Source organism: Desmodus rotundus, chromosome 8, assembly GCF_022682495.2.
Source record: "Desmodus rotundus isolate HL8 chromosome 8, HLdesRot8A.1, whole genome shotgun sequence".
In the NCBI taxonomy this organism is placed as follows: Eukaryota; Metazoa; Chordata; class Mammalia; order Chiroptera; family Phyllostomidae; genus Desmodus; species Desmodus rotundus.
In genome coordinates this window covers 108,978,937-109,002,753 of record NC_071394.1, presented here as the reverse complement: position 1 = coordinate 109,002,753, position 23,817 = coordinate 108,978,937, and the positions used below count along the sequence as shown (strand labels likewise).

At 45.2% G+C, this 23,817-nt stretch overlaps 2 protein-coding genes across 3 annotated transcripts in view; one reads left to right on the top strand and one right to left on the bottom strand.

Annotated features, from left to right (window-relative positions):
- The window catches only part of OXNAD1 (oxidoreductase NAD binding domain containing 1), a 33,293-nt gene extending 16,160 nt beyond the window's left edge, over window positions 1–17,133 (bottom strand). The window contains exons 1-5 of one of the 2 annotated variants that reach the window (XM_053929658.2): window positions 16,604–17,133; window positions 13,166–13,318; window positions 11,220–11,346; window positions 10,869–10,932; window positions 1–107 (exon numbers count right to left, since the gene is read on the bottom strand). In XM_053929658.2, coding sequence (XP_053785633.1) covers window positions 1–107; window positions 10,869–10,932; window positions 11,220–11,338 — 290 coding nt within the window. In that variant the 5' untranslated portion in view covers window positions 11,339–11,346; window positions 13,166–13,318; window positions 16,604–17,133. The remainder of the gene's footprint in view (window positions 108–10,868; window positions 10,933–11,219; window positions 11,347–13,165; window positions 13,319–16,603) is intronic. The other variant, XM_024566001.4, reaches the window with a different exon arrangement.
- Window positions 17,134–17,175: 42 nt separating this feature from the next.
- On the top strand, window positions 17,176–22,949 carry DPH3 (diphthamide biosynthesis 3). Its single transcript, XM_024566176.4, has 3 exons — window positions 17,176–17,416; window positions 17,940–18,014; window positions 21,676–22,949. The coding sequence occupies exons 1-3, from the start codon at window positions 17,309–17,311 to the stop codon at window positions 21,739–21,741; spliced, it is 249 nt and encodes an 82-aa protein (XP_024421944.1). The 5' UTR covers window positions 17,176–17,308; the 3' UTR covers window positions 21,742–22,949.
- Window positions 22,950–23,817: the final 868 nt, after the last annotated feature.

Below are 23,817 nucleotides of genomic sequence, written 5' to 3'. Positions count from 1 at the left end.
CACTGGCCAGCTTTAAAAGTAAAATCTCTATCGGCAACCAGCAGGCGGAGCCTCTTCACGGAGGGCGACTCGCAGGCTGCTCCACACACCTTGGCTGCCGACACGACCTTGAGTCAAAAGATGGCTGCGGTGAGGTTGGTGTGCACACAACGCGGGGAACAGAGCACGGCTTTCTGGTAACTGGGGTGTGTGGCAATTCTACAAAAATGTGGTTTTTAAAAATTGCAAAACAAGGCAGAGCATATTTTGCTTTAAAATTCGCCTACCACCAGGTGAACATCTTAGTTTTGAAACGCTTGCCAAAATACTAGGTGAATTTTGTTCTGCATACAAAAACCGTCTTAAAGGGACTATTTAACAAGCGATTATCTGTTGCGTGCCTAGCATATGCCGTGCGCCAGGCCGGCACTCTGGGACTTGCTCAGGGGAGTGGAGCCCTGCAAACCACCTGCCCGGCGTCTAAATTCTCCGTGAGCACGACCTACGCCAAGGGAGGCCCACTGTTAGCTGCGAGCCTGCGTTTGTTCTGAGTCTGCAAGAAGTCCATGACAAGCAAACTTCAGCCATTAAAGGTACGCACTTGAAAACCTTATTTTAGCAATTTGAGAGTAAATTATGTATCTGTTAAATTGAGTAACAGCAAACAAATTGAACTGGTATCCTATGTTTTTGTTTTACAAAATACACACAGTCCACAACCTTACAGTAACAGCCCTTCACAACAGATGTTACCGTTTGGGAAGCGCCGTTCTCAATGACGCAGCTGGTCTCTCGAAACCCTAGCCAGGTCTGAGCAAGGCACTCCTCAGCTCAGTGTCACCCGTGCCGTAGCAGCCCTCACACTGCCTCTGCTTCGCTCTTGGTGGCTCTGCCTTTGGGTTTCTCTTCCTCCCTAAACCTGGGACATCCTCACAACAGTGGAAAAAAGACAGTATGAGTCTCTCTTCAACGTCCTATTGCTGTTCAACGCCACTGGCAGCAAACCAAATCACAGCAGGTGACCAACATAAGGTCATTCTCCTTGGATTGCATGACCTTCAGGGCTCTAACGGAGGGTGCCTTAGAAATCTGTTCAAGGTCAACGACCCTCCTACCCTAATGCTGGCTCATTCAGCCCCTTTCCTCCAACAGGACCAGGTCTAATCAAACTATCAGTGGGAGACCATTCTTAACAATCCACTGGAAAATTCTCAAGATGGGTGGTGGTCTCCCTCACCTCCTCAAAATATAATGTTCTGCCTTTCTCTCGCTCCTGTGAACCCCCTGGCCTCTCTTTCTCTGTATGTTGCCAATCCTCTCTTTCTCCTCTCCCGGAGCGCAAGCGGGGTGCGTTTCCACTACTGACCCTCCGCCTGCACTTTCCATGCTTGCCCCCCACCCTCCCTGAAACACTGCTCTATCAGCTCCCACCTGTTCCTTCACATCCAACTGTTCGCCCTCCAGATCTTCTGTTTAATCACACATGATGGCTACCGACATTTGGTCATCCTAAACAACTCAGCAACAAAATCAAAGGGAGCAGCACAGTACGGCTGTGACAGCCTGGGCTCTCCAGCTGGACCTCTTGCCGTGTGACCCTGGCTCTGACCCTGGCTCCACCACTCACCCACCAGCTGTGTGACTCCAGGCACATTACTACCTAGCCCCCCTTGGCTGTACAATGGGAATAACAACCCCTTTCCTCACGAAGTTGTCAGGAAGATTAAGTGAGATAATATGTGCAAAGCATGTACAATGCTGCTGGCCCATAGTCCTTGCCTGGGACAGCTGACGTCGAACCCTTCAGGTCCCTTCCGGCCCCTCCTTTACCTGGCCCCTCTTCTCCTTTACCTCACACTGCCTCAGTGGGAGCCTCTTCTAAACTGCCCCACTCCTGCTCCCTCTCCCACCTCCTGGCTGAGGTCCTCAGGCACTTCCAAATCTAGTAACCCCCCACTCAAATTCACCATTACTTGGCTGCCAGTCACAGGTTCACAATTCCCCTCCCCTGGATGAGTCACAGCAGCCAATGTCTGAGCGGTATTTGTCTCGGGTGTATACCAGAGGCTGGGTTAAATCTTTTAAGTGTATTAATACATCCAGCTAACACGAACAATCATGCTATATCCCAAGAGACAGGGTGATTCTCCATTCTGCAGTTGAGGAAACTGAAAGGTTTGGTAACTTGTTCAAGATGACTCAGGGATGGCAGGGTCAGGATTCAAACCCAGGTCTGCTTGGCCCTTAATCACCTGTTAGTGCTGTCCCAGTGATACACTCATGTATGTGAGCGACTAAATGCACGTTCGCTCGCGAGCACTTCCTGAGCATGGTGCCTGGCGCTGGAGGTGCAGAGAGGGAGGCTTCTCCTGCCCCCAGAGGGCCCCACACAATCGGCCGCTTTCCATCACCAGGATTTCAATTCTGGACCCATCCTGGCTCAGTCAGGTCAAATCCATTTTCAGCTGGCACACACGTGCGCACTTCGCCTCTTCAGGCATTATGTCGCTAACACAGCCAAGTTCCATGAATTTAGCTCATGTCTTTTTCTCCCCTGGTGCACCCACCACCATCCTGAGTCAAGTGTTTTCTTTTCAGTTGAACTGCTGCTCCCTTGGCCCTCTCCTTGTGTCACTCAAAGCAGCCAACAGATGAATACTAATGTTCTGACCTCACTGAGTTACTCTCCAGCTCAAAAACCTTCAAGGGCTCTCTAATACTCAACTACAAATATCAAAACATGCTAAGAGGCCTTTGTAATTCCTACCACCTTCAGCTCCACCTGGGTCCCAGGGCTAGTGGTTCACCAGCCAAACTGGACTACTTGCTGATCCTCAGGGCTCGCCTGCCTCCCCAAACCCTGCACACCACGCCCTCTCAGCCCTATCAACCTCTTACCCGCCCTTCCAGGCCCTGCCCAAGTACAGACCCCTCCCTCTGCCTGAGGTCTTCCTCTTGCCCTCATCCTCTCAACTCTGCCCACAAAATGTTTCTGCCTTTATCATCATACTTAGCACATATTAATGTAAATATAAACATGTATGAACATGTCTTTTCAACCACACAGACCACGAGCCTCCTGAGATCAGGTGTTAGGTAGAATTTACACCTACATCAACTTCCTAGATCAATCACAAGGCCAAACACATAGTAAGATTCAGTAAGTATTTGTAGAATAAATGAAAACTCTAACAAGTTTGAAGTTCAGGAGACTTTTGTTTCTTAAAAAGAAAGCTGGAGGGGGGTGAGCGGGGGTGGGAACTCCTACAGAAAATCTAGATAGTCTTCATGTCCAAAACTGTGGGAGGGGCCAGGAAAGGCAGGGACCTCCACAGGGGACAGGATTCTTCTCTGTTTGCCACACACTCAATTTTAGATGCCTTACTACAGAGACAAGCAAAATGAATCATCAGAGGGCTCTCCCTTACATCATTACTCTTGTTTTTCCTAAGTTCCCAAAGAAGAAATATTCATTTTGGAAATCTCATTACTTCCTTTCAATACTACACCCTGTAGAAACACAACCAAGGGCTAGATTATCCCAGCTGTGACAGCGGAACTGGCACCTGTCAGAGTCGTGGACAAAACCAGCCCCGTGGGGGTGCTAAGTGCGTCCCACTGTCACCTGGTGGCAGGAAAACCAACATTCACAATCCATGGGGGGGGGGGGGGCAGGAGCGGGGGGGGGGGGGGGCGGAGGGAGGAGGAACACAGAACTCCAACTGAAATGTACCAGCATGCTTCTCGATCAAATGCTGGTCTACGTGGAACGGAGTCACCAATCATTTGCCAATGTCCAAACGCGAAATTCAGGGAAGAAGGGAAAAAAGCTACAGGTTGCGCCGAGTAAGTCCTGTTTTCACGTGGAGAGTCTCTATGACCGAACACGTTAGCAGAGGCTTTATGCCCGCTGGCATTCACACCCACAGTAACGTGCCTGCGGATGCGAGTCCTCACCACCGGGGCACAACCACCAGAACCGGCCGCACGACATACCTTTAACAATTCCTGATTTTGAAAGACATGCCTCCCTCTCAACACTTTACTTAATTAAAACAAATACTATACACTATAAATTTTTCCAGCAAAACCTTTTTGAAGGCCGCATCTTTGTTCTGAAGCTAGTTTCCCATGATTAAGATCTGCAATCATGGCCCTTGTTGTACGCCATTTTTTCCTTTACTTTGAGTGAATAAGTAAAACACGATGGAGAAACTTTATGTTTTAACATTTGTACTTGTTCTCATACTTAACAGATCAAAAGATTTCGCAACTGAAACCTCAACTAGCCATCTCCTAAGCTAAAACACATGGCAGGAAATGAAATTTTCCATAAAATAACATTTAGACTCTTCTACTGTTCAATAAAATAACAATACATTTGCCAACTTTTACTAGCACACAGTATGAAAGCTTTGACAAAGTCAGCATCTAAGAGGAAATGCCATCATCCCGATTTAAAGAGCTGGTTTTCTGTAGGGCATCTTGACGTTACTGCCGCTGCAAAAGTCTCTGCACAGGAAACAGGTCTTTCTCTGGGAAACCTAACTGCTTCCTCTGTTCATTCCCATTCATTCTTCTGTTGGCTTAGAAATTTAAACAAAGCCAAGATTAACGATGACCTGAAACAAAAGAGGGCACGGAGAATTTCTGAGTTGAAGAAAAATTAGTCATCATCAAAAAATAGTATGTCACTTAGCACATAAGGACACCAGGGCCCAGAGATGTTATTTCAACTGGGGCAGAAACACCAATCTGATGGGCAGGAACCAGACTAAAAGACACTGGTTTTACTGGAGTGATTTACTGATAAGGAAAGAGCACAAAATTCTGTCCACTGTACAACTTCTCAAGCGGTTTATGCCTGTCAACACTACACCCTGGCAAAGGAGTTCTCCTTGCTCATCCAAGGCTAGCCTGTCTACCTCGGCTCATCTCCTCTCTGCCTCCCCAAGCCTCCATCACCCTTCCTCCCCTCTCCATGAGAACACAGGCGAGCACGCAGACCTTCCACCTCATACAACATCAGGTGCAAACACCTACATATAGAGAGCTTGCCATGCGCAGGCACTTTACATACATTAATTCATTCAATCTTCACGAAAGCTGTGGAAGGCAAACATTAGTACTCTCCCCACTTTACAAATGAGAAAACTTGAGGTCCCACAGCTAGTAAGAGGCAAAGCTGATCCTGGAATCACTTGACCACTGTGCTTGGGTGCTTCTCAAAATACAACAAAACAAGCTTCTCCCTTAACTCAGCTGTCACCCCATTTCTCTGCTCACAGTCACATAAAAATTTTTCAAGAGTTATATCTGGTCGTGGCTCCACTTTCTTATCTCCATTCCCTCTCCAACACAATACAGTCAAGGCTTTCACTCTGACAGTGCACTAAAGCCAGTCATTCTGGTCACCCACTACCCATTTTGCTAAGTCCAATGGTGACCTCTCTGCGGACTCCAGCTCAGGCAGCCCCTCCCTCCGTGACACACTTTTTCCCCTGGCTTTACCCACACCCTGCTGACTTTCCTCCCACCTCACTGGCCACTCCTTCTCCCTCTCTGCTCCCAGCCCTTCTTCTGCTTGACCTCTGAATGTTGACACATCCCAGGGATGAGGCCTGGGCCCTCTTCCCATACTCTCTACGCAGCTTAAACTTATATTTCCAGCAGGGAACTCCAAACTCATACATCCAACTGCTGATTTGAATTTCCATTTCAAACAGCCTATCCAACACACAACGCTTTAATCTCCCAAAATTTCTTCCTTTTCACTGTTACGGAAAATTTCAAACATCTACAAAACTAGTAAAAATAGTATAATGAACTTTCAGGAACCCATGTCCTAGATTCAACAGTTGGTATGAGTTGATGAAACTCATAGCTAATCTTCTTTCATTTGTAACTCCATTCGCTTCCCACCCTCACACCCTAGATTATTCCAAAATTGGGCTCCTTATTTCCCTTCCTCCAAACTTGGTCTTCTCCATGCTAGCAAACGCATGCCACCATCATCACCTACCCAGAGTACTCAAATCCCAAAGCGAGGCATCCCTGGGTTTCCCGTCCTCTCACCTCGGTCTGTGAACCCCGACAGCCCTGCCTCTGTCCCAGACCCACCCACTGCTCTCCGCCCCATCTCTACCGCCCTACTCTAAGCCACCATCACCTCTCCTGGGACTATGCCAGTAAACTCCAACCCGGCGTCAAAGCACAACAAAAACCCAGTGCTCTACCACGCGAATAGGCGACCCATTTAAAATGCAAATCACACGTCATTTCCCTGCTTATAACTAACCATCACCTTGACAGTAAAGTCCCGATTCCTTATCCAAGCGCACAGCAGTTTATACAACCTGCACCCTCCTACCTCTCATCCTGCCACCTTCCTTTGAACATGCCATCTCGTTCCTGCCTCAAAGCGTGGCTCTTGCCAGTCCCTCTGCCAGGAATGCTGTGCACCCGTCTGGTTCTCTTCCGTGTTCTAGTCTCAGATCAAATGTTACACACTCTTAAAATAGCTCCCGTACCCCAGCCATTACCCTGTTGTACTTCCTCCGTAGTGTATATGACAGCTGACATTTTCTGGTTTATCTGCACCAGAATGAAGCTCCACATACAATACAATGGGAGCTCTGCCTGCCTCAGGCACTGCTGTATCCCTGCGCCTAAGCTGGGCTGGGCGCACAGCAGGCACTCAACGCGTATCTGCTGAATTTAAAATAAAATACTTCATCTGACTGGAGCTGCTGGGTGGGAAATGGAAAAAAAGAACAAACCAAAACCTTGCCTCTTGGACCACTTAAATTACTGAACAAGTTCAGTTCTGGGCATAGTTAAGAAGCAGCAATCTAAGCAGGTCCTCATTTTTCACAGCTCACATCTGTACAGAATGATAGAGCACACTTGAATCATCACCTCATCTTCATCGCTGCTACTTTACAAAAGCGACTCCCCCAAGGCAGTTCAGGTAATCGGTCACAGAGGTGGGGTTAACACTTGTTTATTCTCCTCAGTGAAACCTGTATTGAGTGCCTACAGTGCGTCAGCACTGTGCTAGATTCTGCAGCCACAGCATTATCAGGCTGAGCCTTCCCCCAAGGATGCTCCCTCTGTGGAGGCTTCCACTCGTAGCAGGGTGAGCTGTGCACCCGGAGCAGCCAGAGGCCACACTGCGCCTCCCCTGGGGTTTCTCCAAGAGCCTGGGCCAGGCCCTCTACACGCCCCATGGCTACCTCTAGGTGGTGGGTGCCTGAGGCTTCTCCCCACCACTCTCTGCTCTGCTCCGTCAGAGCAGAGATTACACAAGCACTGCTCGCCCCAGGCTGGGGAACCTCTAAAAGGCTGCCGATCAACTCAGAGTTGACTACCAGGTCTGATAATCAAAGCGAATTAGGTGTCCCACTATTGGGAAACATTCCATGTGAAAGAGATGCCCCTCTCCCCCTCCAAGCTGAAGAAGGCCACTCTGGCATACAATCTTCCAAAAATGTGCAGGTGACGACTGACAGGAAAGGCTAAGGGTTAAACTTGGGACATAGGCCAGCTTTTCAGTGAAGCAGCCCATCCTACTCACACCCGGGCCTCAACAAAACTGTAAGTCCAGCAGATTATCGGCACCTGATATTCAGCACTGGGAACCATACAATCCCCAAAGGTCTCTGCACAGGCGCCCAGCAATTCGACTCTACCAACTACTATACCAGCTACTCACTGCCCCCTTCTTACGCCCAGTAACACTTCACTGAAATTCTGATTTGCAACAGAGATGAGGCTATGTGAAATCTTTCTTCTACTGCATTGCTCAACTAAACTTAGTCTAAATCAAGTGTCACATTCTTTTGTAGTAGTAGGAAGAAAAACCAATTTGACATCAAAGATTTGAGTTCAACCAAGTCCTTTAAACCTAGACTGACAGTGTGATCATCTAACACAGGGCATCTGTGAGAGAGGAAGGGGGTGCTATTCCACTGGGACAGGAAGCATAAGTCAGGACTACCCCGGCAAACCAGGAAGCAGGGTCACACTGCCTAAATCTCTGAAGTCTTCATTTCTTCACCTGTGAAATGTGGGTGAGGATCCCTACACGTCCCTCCCAGGGTGGTTGTGAGAAGTAAGTAACGACTTCTTGTGTAATCAAGTGCTTTGTTAAAAAAAAAAAAAAAGATAACAACCCATGCAAGGCATTTGTAGAATAAGGCACAGACTTCTAAGAGAAGCAAACTAGTACAATTAAAAAAGGATGAGTGTTTTTTCCAAAATTAATTAGGTGCACAAAGTCAGTTTCTTCTGATCACAGTCCCACTAGAATACGAAGTCAGGGGCCTCATCTATCATTTTCAGTGCTGTAACCCCAGGACCTAGCCTACCGCCTGGCGTATTTCCAAATGACTGCACAAAAATCAGTAATTTTAAAAGTTCTTTCATTACCAAACTGGCCCACCAGACTGGTGAATAGAGAACATCTTGCTCGGTGGGCCAGCCCCCTACAGGGCCAAGCAGAGTGACCCCCCAAGTAAAAACTCGTCTTACCTGAACAATGCTTGCTGCACTACAATTATTTCTCCTCTTATCTCCCTGACATTTCCCAGATTACCCACACTGCTTTTCCTTTTGTTCCTTAAGAAAAGAATATGAACTCGACACAAACAGTCAAATGTCATTCAATTCAGAGCCCAGTTTCCTGCACCAGCAGGACTCCAGACTGGTTACATTTATAGTCTAAAGTAAGGAGCATCAACATCTTAATATGCTCATTCAGTAAGTCCCCTATAGGGAACCCAATGGCTAATAAGGAAAGGACATTTCTGGGTGGGTGAGTGCTCCATTCTTTACTCACTCGGGAGGGGCAGCAGGATCCTTTAGCTTCAGAATCCTGGCCTTGGGCGGGAGCTTCCCTCTGGCCCCGGGAGAAGCCACTAGTAATCGCCTAGGCTCTGCTCCCTCTTTTGTAAAATGCAGATGCCATCCTATCCTTGGGCTACCTCACAGACAAACTGAAGAGCAAATGCCAGATGGAGAGTTCTGTAAAGTGTACTCACAATACAAATTAAAGACGAGAGTGGTAGACAAGACCGTGTGGTGGGCTAGTTCTCTTACGGCACAACATGAGGCGCTGTTCATTTCAATGAAGTCCAAGGTCAGACTGGGGTGAGCCCCCGATGACCGTACACTGCTGGGGTAGGACATCATCTAGCTTATCTAGCGCCTCCCAGCTCCCAGCTCTCATTCTATTTGCGAAAGAAGTGGAAATTGGAAACAGAAGGAGGAGAGTTGCAATTGGAAAATTATTCCACTAAGATAACATCATGGTTGAAATGAGCTCTATAATTTTCTGACATCTGGGTTTTAAATTCTCAACTTTTCAATCATACTATTAGAGTTTACATTAACTTCCTGTGTAGTTTCATTAAACCTGGCTCAAAGTAACCATCGCAAAAGTCTCCATAGTTTTGTCCTATAAAAACGTGAAATTACTGTTCTCACTCACGGACTGGCAAGCTCCGACCCACAGACCACACCTAGGTGTCTCCATAAACAACACTTCGTCAGAACCCAGCCGCGCTACTGTCTGTGTCTAGTGTGGCTGTCTCCACACGAGAGGGCAGCGTTTTCAGCGGGGACTACAGACAGCACGGCCCAGGACGCCTAAAACACTCAGACTGTGTGGCCCTTAACAGATACCTGCCAAATTCTGCTGTGGTTCCACATGCCTCAAAATGTAAGAAAAAGAATATAGTCCAAAACTCTTAAAACCATTTTTTCTTCAAAACTGGCAAGGCTTTGCTTTTTAAAAAAGAAATTCTAACAAATCTCACATTTAAAGAATCAGCATTTTTATGTGCTCGACAAACCAAAAAAAGTATTTTCAGATTCATTATCAGTGGGAAAAGTGTATTTTGCCACACACCCATAAATCTATTATGCTGAACTAGTTTTACACAGACTTCTCAAAACACATTGGCTTAAAGCTGAATCCACAAGCACACCGCCTTGGGTCCCAAAGCAATTTTCTGAAAATAGAACTAGCTTGAAAAGTGGGGCCTACATAATATCCTTTTGCATCAAAGAGTATCCTACTCTTACTACTAAAAATCAAATTACTGCAACAGGACAATTTCTGACCATGCTTCTGGAAGTGTATAAATCCTTCCTTATAAGAAATAGATTTTTAACTTATAACACTAAGCTAAATATATCTACATATGTAGAGAATCACTCAAAAAGCAAAACAAATATGCAATTTATGTTTTTTCAAAGAAAATGTGGTTACTCACTGAGGTAAAGGGAGAGGATCCTTATTTCCCAGCCCTTGACACCCCTTCGGGTGGCGGATTAGCTTTGTATAGTTTGAGCATGGTGGGAAAAGTCAGCACAGGGGAAGGGTAATAAGAGCTGGTCCACCTTCCTTTCTCAGATGTTAGTGTTTGCTCCCTTGATGAAATAAGTTGCTCTATAGTAGGGATGAGAACAAGGACTTTGAGACATGGTGTCAAAAAAAAAAAGAAAGAAAGAAAGAAAAAGAAAATGTAAACTATTCATAAAATGTGGGCTCTAAAAGAAGTTCTATCCCTAAAATATAACCCTACACATCATCTCTGTGAGGACAGTTCCCTCAATTGCTGTTACACTTCCTTCAGCAAAAAAAAAAAAACCCAAAATTAATCTATTCATTCCAAGTTTAAAAGGAAAAGTTTGAGTATTTCACTGTCATCTTTTCAATCAGTTGTCATTTGTTCTGTTTGGAAACGTGCTGAACAAAAAAATAACCCACTTTCCCTGACTGTCTTCAAAGGGATAAAGCTCATGTGGCGCCTTCCCCACAAGCCAGTCGTAACTGGGTGCACACTGTCCAGCCCAGCAAACCTGCCACAGCCCAGCACACAGACCTCCCGCCGAAGGACATTTGCGGTTCTCTCCAAGTGATCGGTTTTCCTTCTGGATTTCATTGTGCTGGAAAAAAAGGTAAAAGTGGGTCCTTAAGTATTACCCTCATAAGAAATAATTAAATTAGTTTCCCCTGTAATATGACGATCCAAAATACAATACAACATTATGGATCCCAGAAAACGGTCAATGAAAATTTGCGCATCTAACTAAAGTGTAACCATTTACTGACGTCATGCACATTTAAGCAGTTTGTTATGTTAGGCCTTCAGGGGTCTGCTATGCCTTCCACGACCATCAGCAGAGCCAGTCTCTTTGAAAACCTCAAATGACACGGAAGGCCGGCGGCTCACCTGGTTAGAGTAAGGTGGCGCAAAGCGCTGGGTGTCGCTCTCAGCAAAGCAGCCTGGGTACAGATGGCTCCAACAGAGCCTCGCAGCAACGCAGGAGCCAAGACCGCAGCACAGGCCATGGTGCTTCCTGGGCAGACACAAACCGAGAATTACAGTATGCTAAGAGAAAGCAGAGAAATATCAGACTATTTTAGGGGCCAATGAAAAAGGGTTTAGATTTTTGTTCATGCTCTAATGAGCTGATCCAATGGCAAAGCAGTTAAGGGCCTAATTCTCCCTGACAAAATTTCTGCCTCTACTGAGAGTTAATTTAACTGATCTACACACACATGTGATTATTGGTGCCATCGGATATTCATGTTCTCTATTAGTTTCCAAAATCTCTGACCAAGTTCACATGACTCATCTTACACTATTACAGGACAACAGATTTGCCAAATGCCTGATAATTGTACTCTAACCAAAGAGCACCCTGTTAAGTCTTTGATATTTCTTGACAAAGTGGAAGGGACAAATAAACTGAGGTTCACAGCAATGAGAACCAACTGCATCTACATGTGGTAACACAGATGAATACTGCAAATATCACAGTGGATGCAAATGAAAGCAGCCACTCAAAATAGTAGAGTCTATGGATCCAGTAGTATAAAGTACAGAAACAGACAAAATTAATCTATGGCGCTAGAGATCAAGTTAGCCCTGACCCCGGGAAGTTACGGTGACAATGTCGTTTCATAAACTGAATGCTGACTGCATGGGTACTCTCATTTTGGAAGGCAGCTATGCTCACCACTATACCACCAACGCCACAAGTAGTCTCATTTTGTAAAAACTCATTAAACCACAGAGGATTTTTCAGGGCAGTAAAAACCCTCTGTATGGTACCACAATGATGGATCCACATAATTACACACCCACGGAATGTACACACCAAGAGTGAGCCGTGGTGTAAACTCTGGGCTTTGGGTGACAATCATGTGTCAGTGCAGGTTCATCAGCTGTGACGACCACACCGCTCTAGTGAAAGATGCTGATGATGGGAGAGGCTACCCATGTGTCGGGGGCTTGGGGTATGTGGGAAATCAATTGTTTTAATAAAAAAATTAATCAAGCTGTCCTCTTAGGATTTATGTACTTTTGTTTGTAAATTACACCTGAGTAAAAAGTTCAAAAACGAAAAACTCAGAAAGGCTCCATTTCAAAGTCTAAAAACTACTGGCCTATCCGGAAGACCACTGACTAGGAGTCAGATAATGTATTTTGTTTTTTTGGGGTTTTCTGGTTCCTACCATTCTGTTTTCCTTGCCCATTTTTTAATGTCTCTTTGTCTAAGATGACCACTTTCACATGTTATAATGTATACCTGTCCTTTCCTCTCAGTCAGCTCGAGAATAAATGAAGATGTATGAGAACCTCTTTTTTTCTAAGCTCTTTGGAAGGCACTATATAAATTAATTGTAATATACTTAGTGTTAGGAAAATATTCAAGCTAGATGTGCTTATGTTCCTACTCCACATTCATTAATTTAGCCCTTCATCTGACAAATATTTATTAAGAGTCCCTTAAGTGGCAGGCACTGGGAGTCCAGACGTTAACAAAACAGACCTTCTTGGGGAGCTTATATTTTAGAAGATAGAGACAGAAAATAAAGTAAGGAAGTCAGGCAGTGATATACGTCATATGTAATTTACTCAGTTACCATCAATTCGTATCAAAAAGCCACTGCTTCGTAACTAATCTTCAGATAAGGTAAAAGACCTATTTCTTGCCATGGCATGATGCAGCATCAATGTAGATAAATAATGCTACTCGCTCTTTTTCTCTTGAACAAATGCAAAAAGTATCGTGCCTCTTTACCTCATACAAGACTACTAAATGTAGTTTCTCTCATTTAAATATGCTAAGCCAAAAATGGTGCGTTAACCGTTGAAAGAAAGAAACTTACTTTAGAAGTCCATGAGATTTTAGGAGTAAAGTGTACGGCTGGCTGGCTGGCTGGCAGGCAATACTCTGGTCCTGGTGTTATACTGAGACCTTCCGGTATACACCAGCTGGAACCCGGACGGTGTTGCCACACACTGAAGTTCTCACACCGTTCCTGCAATGGCAGAGACAACATGTAAGAACAATGCTTTGGAAAACTGTTAAAAAAGCACCACTATCTCCTAGCTGCAAAGGAAAAGGCTGGCTATAATCAGCAGGCATCACCTCACCGCAAAACTACTCTCAATTTCCCCCCTTTTCATCAATTCTCCCTCTCATCTTTCTCCTTTTCTTTTTTCTGGGTTCCCCCCCCCAGTTTTCTGATTCAGCCCTATGAAAGACCAGACCCATGGCTGGAAGGATACAGTTAGTGTCATTTAAGGCGAAGTTCCCTAACAAAATTTAACTAATACGTAGTTTAATATGAAAACACTGCCCAATGTTTTAGGTAACTATTACTAAAGTAGGCCTCACATAAGATACTTCTTTCAGTGATTATGCTGTCTGAATGGTCTACTGCTTACCCGAACTAGAAAACAAAGAAATGTTAATTTTTTAAAGCTGTTCTCTTTTAAATTCTAAAATCTTGTTTAGTAACAACCATGACCAAGAGTGCCACCTACTGGTGATGAAGAGTATTTTTATCAAGTGTTCAAAGTGACTACCAGAGCAGTAAGATATTGTTTTTAAAAGGATACCTCTTTTGAAATATGTCCAATGGTTTCACATATTCAACGTAAGTATTTAATGAACTATATGTTAACATATATTAAGTAATTTCTAAAACAATACAAACAAGAATATTCCAGAAACATGTATATCCTCATAGGCCTTACCTCACCCCCCAAAATCTTAATTAACTATTTCTGAAACAGAGAAAAATGATCATAAATGCTAAAGAAAACATATCTATTTAAGCAGTAAAAAAAATTACTGCAAGCAATGGATTTAAGATTTAAAATTTAAAATGACCTATACTGGTTTCCGTTCAGTAAGTACACTTAATTTATTAATAACTGGGGTGCCAGGCTCTATTGTAGGCCCTGGAGACACAATAAAGAACCAGACACAAGGTCCTCGCCATCAGGAAGCTTTCATTATAGTGTATGTGACAGGTAAGAGTAGGGTGTGTGGGGGGAGCATCAGGAAAGGTCTCTCTCAAGAGACAAGGGCTGAAACGTGAACGAGGAGAAAGAGGCAGCCAAGCAGACCTTCAGAGCAGAGCACTGGGCAGAGGCCCAATCACAGTCACGCTGGTGTGCACAGCAGCCTCAGCCAGTGTGACTGGAGATCAGTGAGCGAGGTGAGAGTGATACAGGATGAGGTGAGCAGGTAGGCGGGCCAGATCAGGCCACGGTAAGGGGGATGGACTTTATTCTAAGGGCAACGGGAAGCAACTGAATGGTTTGAATAAACCAGGAGAGGGATATGACCGAATTTACGTTAAGGGAGCGCTCAGGCTGCTGTGTGAAGAACTGATCATAGGGGTAAGAGTCGAAGCAGGAAGTCCAATTAGAAGGCTCTAGTCTAAGAATAGAGTAGGATTAAGCTACAGACGTGACAGAAGTAGACGAACATGGAACATATTTTGGAATTAAAGCCCTAAAGACTTGTTGACAGATTGGATAAGGTGTGAAAGAGAAAAACCAAAAGTGCCTCAAAGATCACTGAAATAAATTCACAGAAATATCACGGCACCCATTGTTTTAGAATCCAAGGTGCCACTGAGGAAGCAAAGGGGCTCCTGGCATCTGGCATTTGGTTAAGGGAACCCTAGTGGCATATAAGTTATTTCAAGAGTGCTTGACTTGCAATCCGTGGAACTGGACTCAGATCTGACTCCTTCCTGCTTTTTCATCTTGGGCCAGTCACCTCCTATCATTTTTAAACGGGAATTCCAACACCACTTCACTGGACTGCTGAGAGAATCGATGTCGATGGAAGTACCTGGCAAGCAAGTGTTACAAAAGACCAATCAAATGCATTAACCCCCTGGCTTCCTGACAAACAATCTTGAGAGGCAATTTGATATTGCTAATAAATAATTCCCCTTAGCCCGATACACAACAGCACTCATAAAATACAGTTTCTATTATATAATTGTGACTTATTTCTAAATTCAATACTATGTTAAGAATTTTGGTCACTGTCACTTTCCAGATCAGTATGTTAACATTTTATGATTAAATAAATTTGTGACATCAAATGATCCTGCAGCAACTAGTAAATCTACTTTTGTCATGCTTTCAGGGTCCAAAAATGTCTCATTACAGAATCTTTCCATTACTTTTTAGGAATAAAGTTTAGTAGTCATTGTAATGTAATACTTAAAGACGCTGGGGGGAGTAAAAACACTGCATCACGTGTTTGGCTGTGGCTGTATTTTCTTCAGCAGGGTAAAAACTCGAAACTGGGTAAAACCATACAGGGCGTCACCTCTGGCCAGACAAGGGCTACGGCCAACAGATGGCTGGATACAAACAGTACGGAAAGCCAAGGAGACACCAAAATCTAGGTCTCAAGGGAAGTTCTGGTGAGCATCTCAACAGTCCACAGAGGGATGTGTACATATGTGAGTATTATGTACATGTACTATGTGACTATAAACTAACTGTGATACATATGATTGCTGAACCAAGTAAAACTCCTAATTCCCACACAGAAGTAGAGTATTGGATCTGAAGGAGATCTTGTAAATCATCTCTAATACAACCCTTTCTTTAGTAAGAAGAAATAAGGCCCAAAGAATGTAAATATCCAGTTCCCAGAGCTACAACAGTCAGATTCTGGGCCCAGACTTGTTTTTCAATGGCACTTTTTCCACGGCACTGCTTCTCTCCCAAGATTTGAATTAATGCCTAGTAATGTGTTACTACCCCCGGGGATCCGACCGTACCAAAACAGTCACTAGTACTGCTTCCAAGACAAAGAACCTTTTATTTGCATTTTATTTATTTTCAAGGTATAAAGAGGCCTCATGGAAATAACTCTGCCCGCTGATGCCATTTCTTTTACAAGAAAAAAGAAACTGTGGTTCACATAAATTAAGTAATGTGTTGCCTGGCTTTGGGGACAGACAGGCTCTTCATTTCCTAGGTGTATGATTGTGGTCTAGATACCCAAATCTGACCTCAGTTTGAAGATTAATAATATGGAATAACGTCTAAACTCCCAAGGCTTGTGGAAGAATTATACTCAGCACAATACCGGGCACAAAGCAAACTCCTTGTAATAAAAAGTGATCCTGTTACTGTTATTACAAAGCTCTGTAGTAAATAATGTCATATGCTTGGCAAACATAAGACTAGAATTCCATCTGCCTCCCAGATCTTGGTCCTTTCAGCAACACAATTTAGGGCATTTGAAGATAATCTGGGGTGATGGAGAGACAGGCATATACCTGAACAGCAGAGTGCAGCCAGGAACTACAAGCAAGACGTCGCCCCGAACTCAAGGTCACCCGGTGAATCGAAATTCCAAGGAAGCCTGTCGTCGGTCTCCGGGAAGGCACAGAGATTGAGAAGGTTGAGCTGCTCCCGCCGCCGAAGACCAAGCAAGGTTGCGGCCCTGCCCCCAGGGGAGCCGAGGGCCCCGACTGTGCTATCTGGACCTGCTGCGGCCTTCAGTGGGGTCTGGTTAAAGCCTATCCAAGGTCCACGACCGTGAGGCCAAGCAACTACAGCCACAGTCAGGTACCTCCGCGCCGCCTGCACCGCGAGTACCTAGCTTGCAGAACAGCACCAAGTTCCGCTGCCAGTCCCTGAAAGCTTCCGGTGTCCCCGAAGTGATGCAGCAGCACCCCGAGCGATCCTCACATTCTATTGGTCACTTCCGTCCAATGGGCGGAGCCGTACAGGACACCACCAAGGAGCAAGCGTGCTCTTCCACGGTCTCCCCACACCCTAGCTCAGCCATCTCCATGGTGACCGCGACCGGGTCACCCATTTGGCCGCCAAGCCCGCAGTTGCGTCATTGTCCGTGCGCCGGAAATGATAGTCCCTGCGTCGGTGCTTTGTGACCTCTCCCGGGTGGAGCAAGCATCCGCTAAGTTAGACCGACGTGGGTCGGTTTCGGCTGGTGGGGACCCTCGTCTGGCCCCCGTACGATGGCGGTGTTTCACGACGAGGTGGAAATCGAGGACTTCCAATATGATGAGGACCTGGAAACGTATTTCTATCCCTGCCCTTGTGGCGATAACTTCTGCATCACCAAGGTAACTTCAGGGTCCTGCCCGGCTGCTCCTCGGAGCAGGCACGTTGTCGCGCTAAGGTGCTCCTTCCGCCTTTGCGTAGCCCGCGCGGCCCGTGTTATCCATGCCCTTTTATCCTGTTTATGAACCCCGCCCCCCCCCCCGGAAGCTGATACTCTCAGCTGTCAGTAGTCATTCCGTTCTGGTCTTCAGTCAGGCCTGGGGGGTGGGGGCGGGGCCGGGAAGGGGGTGAACGGCGAGAACTTCTTGGGATACTTCTTTGGAGCACATTGGGACGCATTTTTGTGTTCCCAGAGGTTTTGAGGCGACTGAACCTTGACCAGCCTTCTGGGGTATTTCTCCCATGTGACGTCCCCAGGAAAAATTGGGGTCGGCATTTCTCTCGGAAGGCCACTTTGGCCCTCACATACCCTTGTGGGGAGGCAAGCCACAAAGGAGCTAGCTACCCATTGTAGTGGGAGATTTGGGAGCAGGAGTTTGCAGAAGGAAGGCAATGCTGATCATTCCGTGTTTGATTTTGTTATAGGAAGATTTGGAGAACGGGGAAGACGTGGCGACGTGTCCTAGCTGCTCTCTCATTATAAAAGTGATTTATGACAAAGTAAGGGGTCAAATTTGAAACGGTGGGGGGAGGGTTGTGGTGCAAAAACCTGGAGCAGTGTCTATGATAATGTCAGTGCAGGAGAATGTTTTCTAACGGTGTTAGGTAAATGCTGTGTTTTTTAAAGCAAATTGTAGAAACCCTTAATAAACAGCCATATTGTAAATTAAAGTCTTTTAATCTCAAATTAACTGGTTTTAGCTGTAGACAGGACAGTAAAGAAAACTGCTCTTATCTAGTGAAAATTATTAATTATTTACTAAGTAAAAGAAATAGTTATAAAGGCTACTTGACATCCTTTATTCCTCCTTTATTTAATAAGTAATTAAAATTGTTCAGATTGCCTAGATTTATTTTTAAGGGAACCGTTGTGTGTTAGTTCTTGTCTGGTTTGCACACAGAACTCTGCAGTATATTGTTGGAGATATAATTGTAGTGGCAGTTTTACAATTTCTTTAGTCTGTAGTTGTCCTGTCGTTTTTCCTCCAAGGATATTGAAAGTAGAAAACAAAATAAATATTATTACTACCCATCCCAACTTTTGGTCAGTACTTCGAATAAAATTTCAAGTAAGAAGCTTAACATTCTTGTTTTTCCTTTTGAGACATCATTGACATCAAACAGCTTGACATTCTTTAGGATGACCTCTAACATGATTATAGGGAAGGTGAGAACAAGGCACTTAACCTCATGAGAGCAGGCTTCAATTTAGAAGTTTACTGATTATTCTTGTATTAAAATGGGTTTTGGAACACAGAGAGAACAGGGTGAGGTAGATCAGGAGTGCTGGTGTGAGAAGAGGTTGCTGTTTTAAGCAGAGGGGCCATGGCAGGCCTTGCTGAGCAAAGACTGAAGGAGGTGAGAGAAGGAGCCCTGCATGTATTAGGGGCCAGAGCGGTCTGGCAAAGGGAGCTTTCCGTGAAGAGGCCCTATGGCAGAGACATGCTTGGTTGTATCGAGGAACAGCAAGGAGGCCAGTGTGGCCAGAGCAGAGTAAATGAGGGTGAGAATCGTCCAGGAGAACTGGTGCAGTGGGGGAGATCACAGAGGAGTTTCTGGGCCCGTCTAAGGACCTTGGCTTTGCCTGTGAATGATACAGGGACCCAGTGGAGGATTCTGTAACAAAGTTGTGCCATGATCCAACTCAAGTTTTTATTGTTTTTTTTTTAAACTTTTACTTATTTATTTTTAGAAAAGAGAGGGAGAGAAACATCGATGTGCAATAGATACATCAATAGGTTGCCTCTTGCACACCCCCCAGCTAGGGACCTGGCCCGCAACCCAGGCATGTGCCCTGACTGGGAATCGAACCAGTGACCTTTCGGTTTGCAGGCTGGCACTCAATCCACTGAGCCACACCAGCCAGGGTCTACTCAGGTTTAAAAGAGTGATTCTGGCTGTTGTGTCCAAGTAGACTATGAAGGGGCAAATGTGGAGGCAGGAAAACCAGGTGGTTGGACTAATCAAAGGAGAGAGGGGTAGCTTGGACCAAGCTGCAGCAATGGGAGTGGTGAGAAGTGGTTGGATTCTGGGTACACTTTAAAGGATAAGGATTTCTTACTGATTGGACATACATGAGAGGAGACAAGGATGACTTCAACATTTGTGGCCGTCATAACTGGAAGGATGGCTTTACCATGAACTGAGGGGAAAGTGGCTGCAGGGATAGGGGCAGGAGCTGGACGTACTATTTTTGAGCGGTCTATTTTTCATCCAAGTGAAGCTGGTGAGAAGGCCCTGGGGCCCTGAAAGAACACAGAGCCACCACTTGAGAGGTTACATGGCGAGAAGGCAATTGATATATGCAAGTCTGGAGTTCAGAGAATGGTCACTTGGCGCTGTAAATTTGAGAGTTATCAGCATATAACCAGCGTTTAGAGCCATGAGATTGGGTGAGATCACCGGCACTGTGAATGTAGTAACGGTGGACAAAGGACTGAGCCTTGGGCCACTCCAACACTAAACAGTCAGGGAGGGAAGCGAGAATCTGCAAAGCTGGGTGAAAAGGAGCGACCACAGAGGAAGGAGGAAAACCACCCATGTCATATCCTGGAAGCCAGATGAGAAAAGGGAGAGGAAGTGATCAACCTTGTGAGATGCCACTGATAGGAAGATAACTGGATATTAACCATTGGCCTTAACAGACCACTGGTGACAGTGCTGAGAGCAGTTTCCGGGGAGTGAGGGAGGCAGAGACTGAGTGGTGGAAAACTTGCTGGAGAGAATGAGAGAAGAATAGGAGGCAGCAAATGTAGGCATTTCTTTAAAGGAGTTTGTTGCCGAGGGGATCTGAGACACGGGCTGGTAACTGGTGGTGATAGAGGGTGGAGAGGGTTTAGGTGGTAGACATTCAGCTGCATGGGTGAATGTAGACATAGGAAGTTAAACTTAACGAGGCCTGTATTTTTGCCACATGATTAGGAAGGAGTGGGAAGAAAGTGATTATGTAATTGACTGTGGGCTTTAAACTAGGTAAATGAAGGGCATGAGGGCAGTGAAAAAGGGATAGGATGAATACACTGGAGATTCCAGAAGGGTTGGAATGGGAATCCAAGTGGAGAAGATGACAGCCTGAGAGAGGAGTAGCGATGACACAGTCTCGTAGCATAAGAAGCAAAGTTGGTGGGTTTTAGACAGGGAAGGAGAACAGTGGCGGCAAGGAGCAGCCGGCTCCGCCTCCTGTCTCTGCGAGAACCCAGAGCCCTCGCTTCGGGGGGTGCAGGGGGAACAGTGTCTTTAGGGGGTGGCCTCTTTTCAACATCAGCGTTGTGGACATTTGGGGCTGAATAACTTGGTTGGACAGGGATGTTCTATGCCTCTACCCACTTGCACCCTGTACCCCCAATTATCTCAACACAGAATGTCTCCAGACCGTTGCTGAATGTCCCCTGGAGACAAAAGCAACACCACTCTCCACCCCCAGTACCCCTTCACCTTGAGAACCACTGTATTAGAGCAAGAAGACACAGGGATGTTTAAAGAGATTGAGAATGTGGAGTATTGTGCTGCTGATGGACCATAAATCCCCGAGAGCAGCGGGAGGATTCCAGGTGCTGGGCAGGAGTGAGAGAGGAACAGAGACAGAACACAGGCCAGTCCTCATGGGGATCAGATTGCAGGGCATGAGGGGTAACCCGTGAGGCAGAGAGTTCTCATGGTAGTTGGTAAGCGAGGATAAATAACCAGAGGTTGGACTTCATTGGTGGAGGAGCTAACACTGCAGGTAACTCTGCTGGGAAACACATAAGGAGCTATCCCTTTTAGTTGGAAGAAGTGATAGTTTTGAAGAGGACAGTTATTTGAATGGCCAAATACTGAAGTGGGGAAATTTTAAGTGTAAGTAGTAATTAATACAGAAACTTAAAAGATGTGGCAATGTCTTCATGAATGGCATTTCTGAGAGGTGGATGCTTTGTAATGAAGGTGGGGGTGCTTGTTTTTAAGATAAGATGCTTTATATTAAATACGAATGCATGACTAAAAACTGATACATTTTTATGTTTATGATTCTGGTGCTGACCTTGACTCCTTGAAGAAGGGTGAAGTGAGATAGCAATGAGAAAGGTCACAGAGCTGGATCGATTCTGTGACAAGATGAAAGTTAATATTGATGCATCTGTGATACACTCAGTGGTTAACCTCATTTTTTGTTCTTTATTAGGAGCAGTTTATGTGTGGAGAAACAGTCCCAGCCCCTTCCACCAACAAAGAATTAGTCAAATGCTAAAAAAGACTTTAGGAATCCAAATCCTGAACATTTGGGGATGAGCCCAGCTGGACAAGTCAAAGGCACAGTGACCGGCTCTCTCATGGGAACAGCCGTTTTGCAGTTTGCTGTTCTGGATTCTTCCCACTGGCTGCTGAGTTCATCTCCAATTAAAGAAGCAAGTCCGTGACGTGGCGTGTCTGGATTTCCTGCTTGGATCTTTGAGTTGGAAAAAGTGTTCTTAATCTTCCACATGAATTTAAAGGGAGACAATTTCAAGTCGGTTCATCCTTTCCTTCCGTTTTGTTATTTTTATCTTATACCTATTATTACCTGATAACAGCATCATCTACCTCAACATCATTAGGATTCTTTAATTTTAAAAAAGGGATTTCATTTAATTGGTTATTAAGATGATTAAAATTAGCCCTTTTTGAAATTGGCATCAGGTTGGTTCTTCTAAACTTAAGAAAGTTGGGTGCCAACTCAGCGCCGCACGGTGCTCCAGGCTGGCCTTCCCAGTCCAGCCATTACTGGAACGTTCCTGTTCGGCCGAGTGTGTGTGTGCCAAGTTCGTGCTCTGAGTTCTGGTCACGGCGTTAGAGAGAAAGTATACGGAGCTCACAGTTTCCTCCAGAGCTAGAAGTTGGTGAGAAAGAAAAGTCAAAGGTGAAGTGGCCAAAGAATATGGAGTTTCTTTAGCAATGTTCTGCATGTTCCTTGAAAACCGGGAGAAGACAAAAAGATGAACAGCCCAAGGAAGTGAAATTGGAGAAGGACAGGAGAAAAGCATGCCCGCTTAGCAAGTTAAATACTTCCGTGCTGTTGCCAGATCGGAGCAAATAATACTTCTGTATGTGGGTTCTGGTCTGTTCCTTGTAGATGTGACTAACGGAATTTCATTCTAGATAGGGGTTAATGTCAGGTCTCCGTGGCTGGTGGCAACGCTTTTAGCGTTCCCACAAAAGCAAGTCACTGCTCCGAAGGTAAAGCTTTTACAACCCTTGTATCTGCTGGGGAAGAACTTGAACATGAGATATCTGTTCTAAATAAATGTGCCCGGGGACACATCTAAGAAGCCTCTGCGTTGCAAACAAGCCAGCCATTTGCTCTAGCGGGGAAATGTGGCCCTGGAGAAAAAGACGTATGTAAAGGTAGACTATCAGCTTTCCTTTGCTGCAGTGCTGAGAGTAGCAAGAAATTAGCATCACTTACGTGGAAATTCAAAAGTTCCCTTTATATACACAATTTTGCTGTGTGTATAAAGTGTTTAAAAAAATACACCAATATCTGGCAGGTTGTTTTGCCAATGGCTCCTACAGCTAAACAGAAAAATCCCTGCCAGCATGTGAACATTCTGTTACTGATTGATAAACACGCCACACCCACGCATCAGGATTTACATTTTAAAGAGTGAGTGGCTTGTTTTAAGGGGGTTGGGGGGGGCTGTCAGCAGCATGGCCTTGTGCAGCAATTAGCTGAGACAAAAAATAAATTACCAAAAATATGTGCAGGAAGTACTTGATACATTATGTGGGGCATTATGTGGCATGTCCTTGATGTGATTAGCACTCTCACTGCTGTTGGGAACACTGACCCCTCCGAAGCCATCCACACTTGCTTTGGAATCAGCGGTGGCTCAGATGAACCGCGGGCGCTGACTCTGCTAGAAATGATCTGCAAAGAGAAACATACTACCCCATATGCAGAAGTTGATGGCCTTGTAGATACCGATGATGTTAGCTCCCTCAGTTAATGGTGAATTTCAAACCAGAATAGAGACCCTTGACAGAGTTCTGAGCACAGAAGAGCAGGAAGAAAAGTGACCCAGGGCCGAACGTTTGGGGAGAAAAGCTTAAACAGCCATCAGTGATCAGTGATCAGCTGCAACCATGGGAACAGTTTGGTTTCCAAAGCAGCCGGGCCACTAAAATTGTTAACTACAAAAGAACGCATGAGGATTTAATTTAAATTTCTGTTAAGCAGAAAGTGAAGCCAGGGTCTTTCAGTCATGCTCGAGTTTTGTGACGTGATATATGTGCCTTATTTAATTCAGTAGACATTTCTGGAGCACTTCTGAGAACTGAGTTGTAATTC

What these genes read in the sequence shown, in the direction of transcription:
- DPH3 (XM_024566176.4), top strand. Translation starts at nt 17,309, where the DNA reads ATGGCGGTGTTTCACGACGAGGTGGAAATCGAGGACTTCCAATATGAT. An exon ending in ATAACTTCTGCATCACCAAG is followed by an intron (nt 17,417 to 17,939) that starts GTAACTTCAGGG and finishes ATTTTGTTATAG; the next exon opens with GAAGATTTGGAGAACGGGGA. An exon ending in TAAAAGTGATTTATGACAAA is followed by an intron (nt 18,015 to 21,675) that starts GTAAGGGGTCAA and finishes GTTCTTTATTAG; the next exon opens with GAGCAGTTTATGTGTGGAGA.